This window comes from Camelus dromedarius, chromosome 16, assembly GCF_036321535.1.
Source record: "Camelus dromedarius isolate mCamDro1 chromosome 16, mCamDro1.pat, whole genome shotgun sequence".
Taxonomy (NCBI): domain Eukaryota; kingdom Metazoa; phylum Chordata; class Mammalia; order Artiodactyla; family Camelidae; genus Camelus; species Camelus dromedarius.
In genome coordinates this window covers 30,339,715-30,352,496 of record NC_087451.1, presented here as the reverse complement: position 1 = coordinate 30,352,496, position 12,782 = coordinate 30,339,715, and the positions used below count along the sequence as shown (strand labels likewise).

The window sequence follows — 12,782 nt, the reverse complement described above, 5'->3', positions numbered from 1 at the left end:
GCAAACATGAAATCTTGATCAACATTAATGACCACTCTGCGGCTTGTGCACCAGAATGTGTCAGCAAGGACTAGTGTATCTGAGAGATTGGTTGGAGATTATTAATTCAAGCATATTAAAAGTACACATGTTCAAGTGCCATTATGTAAATTGACTATGAAAATGGAGCGACAGTAGACATTGCAGTGTCATTGTCTGACTTAATTTGAGGCTACTTTAAACTCAAAAATGAAATAAAGAAAAGGTTTCCGCAAAACGGTACCAACTTCTGTACTTGTAATTACTTGTAATAATTCTGTGCGTGTTAATATAGTAGTACTAAAGCAGTTTTTATGTAGTCGTTAAAAATATTTACTGAACATGATTAGTTTTGAGACAAATCATAATTAAATATTGCTAACCCCAGTCAGTACTCTTGCTGAGTAAGCCTAAATTAAGTAAATAGATTTGTTGAGAAACTGTATTTATCAGGATTCTTTGGTTACAGGCAACAGAAAGTGGCTCTGTATTAACTAAGGGGGAGGGAAGAGGGCCTTTTGGAGCAGCATGAGGTGGCTGGCGTCATTGAAGGGAGAGCTGAAAGGCCAGGCCCAGCAGCCTGCAAGTCTCAAGAGCGGGTGTGAATGGACAGGGTTTGGGTTTGGTTTTGGTTTTGGTTTGGTTTTTGAGTTATAGTCAGTTTACAGTGTTGTGTCAATTTCTGGTGTACAGCACAGTTCTTCAGGCATACATGAATATATATATTCATTTTCATACTCTTTTTCACTATGAGCTACTGCAAGATACTGAATATATTTCCCTGCGCTATACAGTATAAATGGACAGGTTTTGTAGGCCACAGTCACTGAGCTGAGTCTGCTCCCGCTGTTTGCCACTCAGTTCAGGATTCACATTCCAAAGAGTGTCTTGACTGACCTAGTAGGACCAGGGGGTAAGATACTGAGGGACGAGGCACAGAAACAGCTTGTTCCCGGGCTCAGAGGACATGTGTCACTAAGGCTTCATTCTCACCCTGCTTCTTAGCTTCTCTTCCTTGCCGTCAGCCTCGTTGGCAGGCCTCCTGTGGTTAAGGCCTTTAGCTTCTATTCCTCTGATCCTCAGAAGTTCACGTTCCTAAAACTCAGAGTGAGAGAGGGACTGGTACTCCAGGGGAAATCAGGGTACAGTTACCAACGTGGGGAGTAAAGGAAGCTGAGTGACAAAAATAACAGATGGAGGTAATCAGCTTTATTGTTCAGAGAAAAGCCTGCCAAACGAGGAACATAATTTTTTCTGTGATAAAAAGTCAGTGGAAGTAGATAACAACACGTAGGAAGCGCTGGTGGAACAGGGAAGGGGCTGTGTCTCTGCCAGCGCGCAGCCAGCAAGCACCCGTAACGTGCGTGTGTGACAAGCGAGAAGCAAGAGGTGCTGCTGAGAAGTCTGGTCGGTCACGTGGCACCCGACCAAGAGTGCTGCTGGCTTTGCTCTGGTTTGGTGTTTTAGCCACAGTAGTTAAGTCCTCAGATAAATCCTGGGTCCGAAGTCTGTACTAGCACTAAAATGAAAATAGTGTCTGAGTTCTTTTGGAATATGTTGAGGCCAGCTGATTTTGCCATGTCTCTCCCTGGATCTCTGTGATTCTTCTCCATCGTTGCAAAATAAAGGCTCCTGCAGTCATCATTCCTAACCAGGGTCTTTGCCCTTTTCTCCAGACTGTCCCCATGTGCCTTATGGTGCACCGGTCCTGTGCTAAATGACCGTCTTTAGCTTTAGCTCTGTCCCCACAGCTCACCCCATGTCCCACCTCCATTTAGTTGCCACCTCACCTCTCAGTAGGCGAGGAACAGCCGGGGAGGAGAATGCATGGGGAGGGATTCCACGTTCTCCAGAACCACCCTCCCACCTCCATGACCACTTACAAATCGTAATTTTTTTGCTTTTGTTTTTTATTTTGTCTTTGTTTGCTTTTTTGTGAAGTTTGCATACAGCACAGTTCCCTCCCTGGTGTACAGTTACGTAAGTTTCAGCAAGTGCAGCCAGTGTGTATGTAACGCCCAGTGTGTATGTAACGCATATAGGTGCACGTAACCACCGTCGCAGTCAAGGCGCAGGACAGTTCCGTCATCCTCCGCAAAAGCCCCCTTGCTCCGCCCCTTTGTGGTCCGTGTCTTCCTCCAGCCCCAGCCGCAGCCCCAGCCCCAGGCAGTCACTAGTCTGTCGTACATGCCTATTATTTTTCTTTTTTCGGAGTGTCTCATGAATTGAACTATGCAGCATGTATCTTTTTGAGTCTGGCTACTTGTACCTAATATGTAATATGTCTGAGGGTGGTTTCTGAGTTTATCCTGTTTGGAGTTTACAGAGCTTTCTGAATCTGTAAATTTATATCACCAAATCGGGGGAGTCTTCTACCACCCTCTCTCCAGACTTCTTTTTCTTCACCAACCCCTTCCTCCTCTAGTTCTGGAACTCCAATGACAAGAATACTGGACCTTTTGATATTATCCCATAGGTCCCTGAGACTCCATTTTTTTCCATCTTTTTTCTGTCTGTTCTTCAGATTGGGTAAGTTCTGTTGCTCTTTTAAGTTCAGGCTCTTTCCTTTCATATACATTCTTTCATTGAGCCCATCCAGTGAAGTTTTTAATTCAGATATTTTTCAGTTCTAGAATTTCCATTTGGTTCTGTTTTGATAGTTTCTATTTATCTGCTGTGAATGCCTGTCGTCCCATTTGTTTCTAGTGTATTGGCCTTTGTTTGCCTCCTGGAGCATAGTTACAACAAGTGCTCTAAAGTCTCTGATAACTCCAGTACCTGGGTCATCACAGAGTTGGCATCCCTTGTCTTTTGTCCTGACAGTTTGGCCACATTTTTCTGGTACTTTGGGTAAGGAGTAATTTCGGATCTGTCCCCTGGATGTTATGACTGTGTGTACTGACTGTGAGTCCTAGTCAGCTCCTGGAGTTTGTTGTTGTCGTCGTCTTGTCCCGTGCTTGTTTTTATCGGCGGTCTGCACGACCGCGGGGTCTGTCTTGCCGTCTGTGCACGGTGGCTCCAGGGTCAGCTCCGTCTGCCTGGCCTCCGCTGTGTTCTGTCACTCTGGGCCTGGCCCACACCCGCCACCCAGGGGACAGTCTGAGATGTGCAGACATGGGGAGGGTGGTAGCAATTGCAGTCCAGTTTTCAAAGGCTTTGCTCCGCTGTTTTGGGTCTGTCCTACACATGCGTGACTCGAAGGCGAGCCCAGAACTATGGAAGTTTGTGCATAGAATTTGGGGGATCTCCTCTAGTGGATTCCTCTCTGGGATTCCCCCACATTGTCTGGCTCACAGGAGCTCATTTTCCTAATCCTCTCTTCAGAAAGGCGGGGCTCCTTCCAGTTCAGCTGCTGGGCCTCCACTGGCAAAGTGACAAGAACAGACAAGCTGCGAGAGAAGAAGGGAAATGAGACACACCCCCACGCAGGCCACCTCCCCAGGTTTTGATTACTCTGCCCGGTCCTCCTGCTTTGCTTACTTTTCAGAAACCGTATTTTTATATTTACGTCATACACCATACAGTTTTTTGCTGTCATCAGTGGCAGACAGAGGCTGTACTGGGCTTACTCTGTCTTGGCTGGTACCTGAAGTTGAAATCAATACCTGTATCCATCTGTATGCTGCCTAACAGATTGCCACAAACTTAAAGCAGTCGGCTTTCATTATTTCATTATTTCTGTGGGTCAGAACTAGGCCTGCACTAGCAGGGGCTGCTGCAGGCTGCCGTCAAGGCCAGGATTTCACGGGCGGTGGGTAGGGACGGGGCTTGACTGGGGAAGATGGGCTTCCGAGTGCACTAAGGCTGCTGGCAGAATTCATTTCCTTGCAGCAGTAGGATTCATGGCAGCTGTTTCTTCAAAGCCGGCACCTGAGAGGGAGACCAAAGCTAGTCTGCTGAACAGATGGCGTCTTAGAAACATAGTCAGCAGAGCAGGAATCCATCCCTTTGCCACATTCTGAGGGTGAGGAGCAAGTCGCGGGCCCCCGCGCCCACGGGGAGGGCATCGTGCAAAGGTGTGAGCCTCGGGAGACCTGGGAGGCCCTGCCAGCTACAGTCCCCTTTGCTCCTCAGAGGAAAGCTCTTCCTTCCGCCGTCTGCTCCTGTTGGAGCCGGGGCTCCCTTTCCCACCCGGTGTCCTGGTGTCCTGCTGAATGGCTTCGGGGTTCTTTTACGCAGTTTATCCGATACTTGGGCCTCCAGATTCTTGACCTCCTGTGCGAGTAACCTTTACTTTAGAACCCAGTTCTGTGACTCTGAATCCCCAGCATACGCTGTCCACTGCACTGCTGTGTTTGTTTCTGTGGTCTGTCAAGTACGAAGATGACTCAGGCCTTACTGTCCCTGCCCTATGAGCTTCCTGCCCCTCACGGTCTAGGACTGTTTGCTGCCTTCCCCTTGTGCTGTCCGTGAGGGTCTAGCGAGTACATCCCACAGACAGCAGGTGTTCAAACGCAGTCTGAAAAGTTAGGAACCTTAAATATTTCTGACAACTGGACAGGATACCACTTCTTTCCCTCTTCCTTTTTGATTTTGTCTGATAACACTTAACCAGCCCTTCCTAACCTAAACACTGCCAGGAAATTCAAACTGAATTAGGCGAACTTTGTAAATAATGGCATGTAACACATACTCAGAGAACTAGGGAGTATTTTAATAACATGACATTGGAATCTAACCAGTGTACGCAGCATAAGTTGTGACTTGTCCTGTAGGTGAAACTAGGTTACCGTTTCTGGTAACTAAACCTCACAGGCAAAAACAAGCCCACCCTCTTTTACTGAATCCCATTCTTTTGCAAAAAGAGAGGAGTCGACTACCAAAAAGACTGGAAATTTGGAAGATCTTCCACCCAGAATATTTGAAAATCCAGATTATTAAAAATATTTTCCTTCTAATAAAACTGAATATATTAGGGACCCATTACAGCATTCCTTGCCACATGAAGTGTAGATCATTTATGTCCACTTTGGCCCTTTGGACTTGCTCTGGGTCCCAAAGCTGAGCCCCAGTATCAGATTTTCTCCTTACCTGGTTTTCACTACTACTGAAACATAAACTGCACCACTGATCAAAGCAATGCTCTTTTCTTTAGCAGAAGCCGGTAGAATAGAGCTGGTGTCACTTGTAGTGGTAATAAACTGGAAATGAAGTAAATGTGTATGGATAGAGGAATGATTGAATTAAATATGGTAACTTTCACACCAGTGGTATATTATGAAGCCATTAGAAATAATAGATTAGCCTGTCAGTTGGGCAAGGGGACAGGCACAGAAGGCTATGAACTAGGTGGGCATGTGGGTTATCCGGGAGGGAGGGGAAGGGAGTGGACCTTTGACATGGATGTGGAGGGTGGAGAAAGCCAAGCAGAGGAACAAAAGCAAAGGTTATACTGGGGGAAAATACAAGATTACGTTTACACATGTATATAAAATCATGTGTTTAAATGTAATTCTTAAAGAAAAAGTTGAAATTAAAAAATGAAATTCTTGCAACCTGGCCATCCCTCTCCTTTATTCCCCTAACAGCTTGACTTGTAAGTCCATCTCACAGCTTCTCCACGTAGGAAGAAAAATACTGTTTATAATCTCCTTATTGGCCTCAAAAGGTAGATAGAAACATTGGATATTACCTGATCATTTCAGAAAATTAGGTTTCCCTTGGAAAGAAAGTATACTTACGAAAGATTTTCTCCAGTATAAATTTCAGCTGAAATTAGGGACCAGAAATGCCCTGAATGATGACAGGCTTTTCTCAGTGCCACAGAGACAGGACAGTCCTGCCACCAAGGTGCCCCAGCCCAGAGGACAGAAGGAAGCAAGCACTCAGTGTTCATTAAAACCAGGACTAAAGTCCCCCTAACTGTAATAGAAAGAAAGCGTAAGCAGGAGGGCATTGCCCAGGCGGACTTAGTGTTCATCTTTCTTGCTCTTGTTGAGTTTCGTATATATCGCTGTTGTAATAGTGATCATTTGTTTGATGCATTATTTATATGAATATCTTAAAAGCATAGGAACTCTCCCTTGTTCACTGCTGTAATCCCAGAGCGCTTGTGATGAGTGCCATTGTTCAGAAAATATTTGCTAAGTAAACCAATCCCTTTTTGTCCCTGGCGCCTACCACACTAAATAGCATATGTTAGTTGTATTCCTGAGTGATTGGATTAGTGAACAAAGGTGATGATCTTAAGGTTTAGGCTCTCTAGGAAAGGAACTGTTGAAAATAGCTTAGAAGAAAGTGGAAGTCAGGGAATAGCAGACTTCAGTACAGATGATGAATGGGCACAGTGGAAAGAGGAGTAGGTACAAGTTGTGGTCAGAAAGCAGAATAACGACATCCGGAATTCCAGCCGTGGAGCAGTCCTGGGGGTGAGGGCTACAGCTAATACTCTGGATAAAGCACCCTGAAAATCAGGGGAAGGGCTGCGTGTTTTGCGTCTGCTTTAGCAGAAGAGCCAGCTGCCCAGCCGATCACCCTAAAGCAAAGCTTGTGATGAAACAAGTCCAGCCCATGCACAGAAAACTGATGGGTTTTTTGATGCCTCGGTTTTAAGCCTGAATGGTCAGCCAAAGATGACCAGACAGTTGAGGAAGGGCTCTCACGTCAAAGAGAGTCCAAGAAGCGTCCAGAAAGGAAACAATGCAGGAAATTTAGAAGAACTTTATAAAACCCCTAATTAATATCCTTAGCTAGTGGAAAGATGATTTGCACCCATAAAACAAGAACAGAGTGCTGTGGGAAAAGAGCAACTGGAGAATAAGAGAGTTACTTAAAATTTTAAATGTCATGGAATTAGGAAACTCAGTAGAAGGATTGGAAGACCAAGTTCAGCCAAACACTCAGAAAACTGAGAACAACAATGATAAAAAAGAGTTGAAAACATAAACATAAATTATGATGATCCATCCAAAAGATTTAATATGTTGTTGTTTAGAAAACAGAAGGTATTTTCAATAAAATAGAGAACTGAAAAAAAGTCTCTGTATTGAAAGCGTCAGCTAAATCCTAAGTGTAAATAGCGGGGGAGAAAGACACCAAGGCGCACACACATCACCGTGAAACTTCAGAATCCTAGGGATGAAAAGAAGCTTTAAGGGGGAAATAATCACCTAGAAAGGATTAAAAGGCAAAATGACATCAGACTTCTCTTGAGAAGGGACCAGATGCTAGAGCAGAGGGGCACCGTGCCGTCAAAGTTGATTTTCAACCTAGAATTTGTATGCAGCCAAGCCGTCAGTGAAACAGAGTATAACCAGTTCCAGCATAACTGAGGGCATCATTCAGGAGGAAGGCAAGGGAAGTCACAGGATGACCAAATTAATAAATTCAAGTCAACATTAATGGATGGGCTATGGTGAAGAGTTTGCGCATGCTGTTCCTTCTGCTTAGTTCCTCCTTTCCCACTCTATCAGTCTGGACTGATAGGAATGACACAGTGATACAGTTTTATATGAAGAATATGCTATGATGAAAGAGTAAGTGTGGGCTCCAAAAAATATACAGATGTCCAAGAAGCATATGAAAAGGTGCTTGACATCACTAATCATTAGGGAAATGCAAATCAAAACCGCAATGTGATACTTAGGATAGTCAGATTAATACAAACAAAACACAGAATGGCGGTGGCCAGAGCCTGGGGGCAAGTGTGGGGTAGGTAATGAGGAGTTGTTTAATGGGCACAGAGTTTCAGTTTTGCAAGATGAAAAGAGTTCTGGAGATTGGTTGTACAGCAGTGTGAATGTAATGTTACCAAACTGTGTATATAGGAATGGCTAAGATGGCAAATTTTATGTATATTTTAGCACAGTTTTTAAATTTCATAAGAAATAACTAGAGGATATTAGAAACCTCTAGCAGAGTGCTCCCAGCCCAGTCATCTGGCCTGAAGACTCTGGAAAAGGGTTTTGGGAATGCAGTTGAGGGGGCTCATGTTTTTAAACAGGGAGAGGGGTGTGTAAAAAACAAAAGCAGAATTTTTGTAAAGAAAATAGTGCAAGAGGAAAAGAAAAATAGCTACACAAGAAGTAAAATGTCATCACAGTGTATGACCTAGCTCTGCAGCAAACATTTACATATTCCTTATAAAGCAGATGGCATTCATTGTTTTAACTGAAAGTAGTGATGGAGTAGAAGCTAGGGGTACTGAAGAACCACATCCACATCCATCATTATAGGAATTAAATTGTTAATGTCTCAAATGGGTAAGAAATAGCAATCCAAGCATTTTTAAAGATATATAACTGCATAGTCAGAGAGAGAATGTTCTTAAAGGAACTGTTAACATGTTACCTCTAAGGAGAGAGCCGATGGGCACTGCACAGAGAAGAGTCTCTTTTTGTTATGTATCTTTCTACTGTTTTTTTTTTTCCCATGAGCAAGTATTACTTTATGAAAATGAGATTCAATGTTGATTTTTTTAAAAAAGTAATTAATGATAAATGACAGACATTGTACACCAGGAATTAGAGATACAAGAAATTAGTGCTAGTTAGGGGAAAATTAGATAAAACTTCATTAAAGTTCATACATTTGCAGTGTGCTTTGTCATAGAAACATGGGCTCGGGCAGGAAAGTGTAAGCTATCTCGTGGCTACGTGGGCCCTTTATTTCCAGCACTTTATTTTAGTGGTACAGTAAAACCTTAACTGGACTGCTGGGGGGAGTGGCTGCTTCTAATTAATTTAATTTGCAGAGTAATAAGATTAAGCAAAAATCATTTTTATTCCATCTTCCATAGAATACCTTTTTAAAATGTAGCTGTACTTGCCTACTTTATTAAGCTTAATATCTGAAGATAATTTCAGGCTTTCATTGTGCTGTAGACTTAGAAAGTGTAACAGTAGAGGTGGGCAGCCACTGCATTCTAGTTTTTGTTCCCCCTTCTAGTTGGGCGGCAGGAGCGCAGTGATTAGCACACGACCAGCCCCTCACTCCCAGGGCTTGCCTGTGCCTTGTGAGAATGTTTCTTTAAACCGGATGTCTTAGCATCTCTGCACCTTTTAACATGAAAATATTCCTAGAAGGTATCATCTAAGATAATGAATAATAACCGTTTCCCAAGCTCGGTAAGTGTGCTGACCTCCTTTAAAAGTTGTGTTTCTCAGCCTTGGCTGAACGTTGGAGTCATCTGGAAGCTTTTAAAATTGCTGGTGTCTGAGTTCTGCTCCGAGAGATCTCACTGAAAAGGGTTGCAGCCTTGGCACTGAAGTTTCTAAAACTTCCCAGGTGGTTCTGATGAGCAGCCAAGAACCACTGTTTTAAAGGAAGAACAATCTGTGAGCGCCCCCCACCATGTTGATCTAAACTATTTTTATTAGGATGGTTTTCCGCCGTGTACAGACTGACTACCTAGGTCGAGATTCCCTGTGCATGTAGTAGTTGTGTGTAAAGTACATTTACAAATTTAAAACAAACTCCAAAATTAACCAATTGAACAACAGTACTGGTGGGTGGACGGTGATGTTTTGCGGAGGCTTTTGTGCGTGTTCTGCTTAGTCTGTTAAACCCTCCTTCCCACCGGTCTGGGCCTGGTCGGGAGGTAGAAACCACCTAGTTGTAGAAACAGAGGAAGTTTATTATAAGGAATAACTGAACTGTGATAAAAGGGTAGCTACAGAAAGCGTACCAGGGCTGCGGGAGAGAGCTGCGGAGGGACTGATGGGAAGCCCTGGCCCACCGCCCCCCGCCGGGCCCAGACTCCCTGGAGGAGGTGTGGCTGGGCCCAGGGCGGCCAGTCAGCAGGTGCTGGGCAGCAGAAAGCGCTCCTCTGGGCCAGGAATGCCCCAGCCAGTGGCCAGTTGCATGGACACGTGGGAGGAGGGAGCCCTGGTGGCAGCCCTCCTGGTGGCAGGCTGCAGTTGATGGCCAGGCGAGCAGCCGTGCAGAGGATGTGGGAGTATCTGTGCAGCGGGCGTGGAGGATCCGGAGGGCCTGTCATTGGGAGAGGACCAGAAGAGACGGGCGTGGGAGTGGGGTGAGCGGCAGGAGGCCTGGAGGACACGGTGTCTGTGTTGAAAGGGTCACAGGAAGGTGACACTAGACCACGCCAGAGCTGCACAGTTGCTAAGAGACTGCTCTTTCTGGACATGTGGCTGAGATCCTCACCAAGTGTCCTCAGAGCCACATGCTGACCCCACCCTGCAACAGCCAGACAAGGGGAGCGCCCCTTCCTCCTGCGGGTCCCTCCAGTGCCGTTCATGAGAAACCTCTGCCTTGTGCTCCCCGGAAAGGAGACGTCGTAAACGATGGCTGTCCGTTACTGCGGGGTGCGTGCTGCGGGGCGCGGCTGGAGCTGCCGGTGCTGGATTGAGAACTGACACAGCGCTCCTGCCAGCCGGACACTGTGCAGCATTTAAGTCACCGCTCGTGGCCACCTGACTTTTCCAGGCACTGCTCTATGCTGTGTCCCAGGGTGTTCTTGCAGTAGGCCAGCATGCTGGGTAGGAGTCTTTGTTTAAAAACAACTGGTTTGTCAAACAAACGTAAAAGGTGCACATGAGTCACCTCCAGACTCTGACTTGGCTGGGCTAGGGTGGGACCCGGGAGTCTGCACTTTGGATAGGAATGATTCTGACGGTGGTGGCCCCTGAGACAACACTCTGAGGACTGCTGGTCTGGGGCTGGACTGTAGGAACTGTGTCTTTCCCCATTTTGTACCTGTTACACTGCCTGACAAAGGCTGGTGCTGGACAGATGTGGGCCGAGTGAACGGGCCCCCGAGAACCCGGGGCTGCCTGCTGCAGCGCTGCCCGGGAGGGACGGGGTGGGGCGGACGCTGGGTCGAGCATCTTTCCTCAGGTGCGCGAAACTGTCTGACCTGAACTTTCTGCAGCTGCTGTTTTTCCATTTTTTGATTTAAAATGAATGTTATACTAATACTACTTTTCTTTATATTTACTAGGGAGAAAGAACAAGAAACACAAAAAGAGGAACGTTTGATGGAAGAAAAGAAAAAGAAAAAGCAGGAAGAAAAGAAAAAGAAGGAAGGTGCTCAGAAAAAGGTTTGACTGGAGTTCCTAGTTCCCTGTGTCTGTCACCACTGCATCCCCCTGCGTTTTCATAGCCGTTACATTAGGGAGTTTCAGTTGATTTTGAAATTCAGTGTGCTCAGTCCAGAGTGCTAGTAACATAGGGAAGGAAATAAGAGAGCTGTTTTCTAAAGGAGTTTGATTTTAGTTGGTGGTGAAGAATGTCTGTGCTGCTCTGCTTAAACTCAACTGTCCAGAACAGCCATGTCTGCGGGCCAGTTCACTGATGATTAGAAAAGCTGCAGGTAATCTGTACAGCTTTGGCAAGCATTCTTTTACGGCTCTTATTAGCAAGTAGTAAAACGTAAAGCCCTGCTGTAAACATCATGGTCATACTTGAATTTCACGGCATTTAATGTACCAAGTTTTGCCATTTGTTTTGTTCTTGCCTAGTTTAATGCATCCTGAGGCTCAAGCTGTATGCCTTTTAATCTAAGTTAAAATAGAGAGCTCAAATGAGCTCCCAGATAAGGGTTTTTTTTGCAGTTAGATCAATATTGGCACATAATTAATAGCATGTAGACAATTGTGCATATTACCCAATAACTGATTTTAATATATTAACTGGGTAAAAACTTACTTTTAAAGTTTCTAATGTTAAAATCTGCTTATAAACTTTCATAAATGTGTGCATTCTACACCTTATTATTCCTAAAGCATTTCTGATTTTTTTTTCAGGCTGCTGATCAAAAAACCAAAGGTAAGTTTATTTTGTTTGTGGGGGTACATTTTATTGCAGTACCCAAGTTTATGATGAAGATGACTTTTTTTTAATTGGTAGTTAAAAACATAGACTCTAACCCTGCCTTTGAATCTGCTTTTTATTCACTGTGAAATTCTTCATTTATCACTGGTTTTCCATCTGCATCTTGGCATTTGCTTAATCTAAAATGCCTAAAGAATGTTCAATTAGCTTTCTAAATGATACTTTATAATTTTCCTTTGGTATGATTTTCACCAAACGAGGATTAATCTGATAAAGTTGATCCAGTTTGAATAAGAACAACCAAAGGGTAATGAATTTTTTTTGAAGCTTCCAATTTCTCTTTGCCGACTATTAATAATAAAAAGAGGTATACTCTTTCTGTATTCCCTCTTTGCCTGTTGATGTGCAAAAGGTTTCTTTTTCATTCTCCAAGTCCGGAATTGGCTCATGACTGTCCCAGTGAGTGCCGTGCGAGCGCGTGTGGTTCTCACGGTAACGTTGGCGTCTCTGATGCGCGGGGAGGTGAGCAGCAGGGAAGCCGCCTCGAGCCCTGGGCTCCGTCCCTGACGTGCACGGGCGTCCCGTCTTGTGGTGACGGGTCGCGCCCTCGAGACTCGCACACACCGGCTGTGCTTAACTTGGGGCGAGTTAACTGCACTTCTTGAAGCCTCAGGTATCTCGTATTTAAAGTGAGATAAGTAAGTAAATAAATAAATAAATAAATACGTTTTTAAAATGAGAAAGATAATGAGCGAGTGGTTCCCACCTCCTAAGGCTGCCGTGGAGACTGTGGAGAAGGGGCAGGAGCAGGGCCCAGTGCCCACTCGAGGTGGGCCGTGACGGCGACTCTGCGTTTGTATTCTGTTGGCCCGTCTCTCGTCACCGAGGGCGCAGACACGGTGGCCCCGGCGGCCCCGCTGCGCATGGCCCGCTCTGTGTGGCACTTGCAGTTTTCAAAGCAGAGTTTGTATGATCTCACTTGAACTTCGCGATTAAGCAGGGCAGGTGCTAGTTGACAGTGAAGAAAACTG

The 12,782-nt window shown here is 45.0% G+C and overlaps 1 protein-coding gene across 5 annotated transcripts in view; it reads left to right on the top strand.

Moving 5' to 3' along the window:
* Nucleotides 1–12,782, top strand: part of TNRC6C (trinucleotide repeat containing adaptor 6C) — a 113,887-nt gene that overhangs the window by 28,988 nt on the left and 72,117 nt on the right. For all 5 annotated transcript variants that reach the window (XM_064495464.1, XM_064495465.1, XM_064495463.1 and 2 more), the window contains exons 2-3: nucleotides 10,919–11,018; nucleotides 11,724–11,745. In XM_064495464.1, the coding sequence (XP_064351534.1) occupies nucleotides 10,956–11,018; nucleotides 11,724–11,745 (85 nt within the window). In that variant the 5' untranslated portion in view covers nucleotides 10,919–10,955. The remainder of the gene's footprint in view (nucleotides 1–10,918; nucleotides 11,019–11,723; nucleotides 11,746–12,782) is intronic.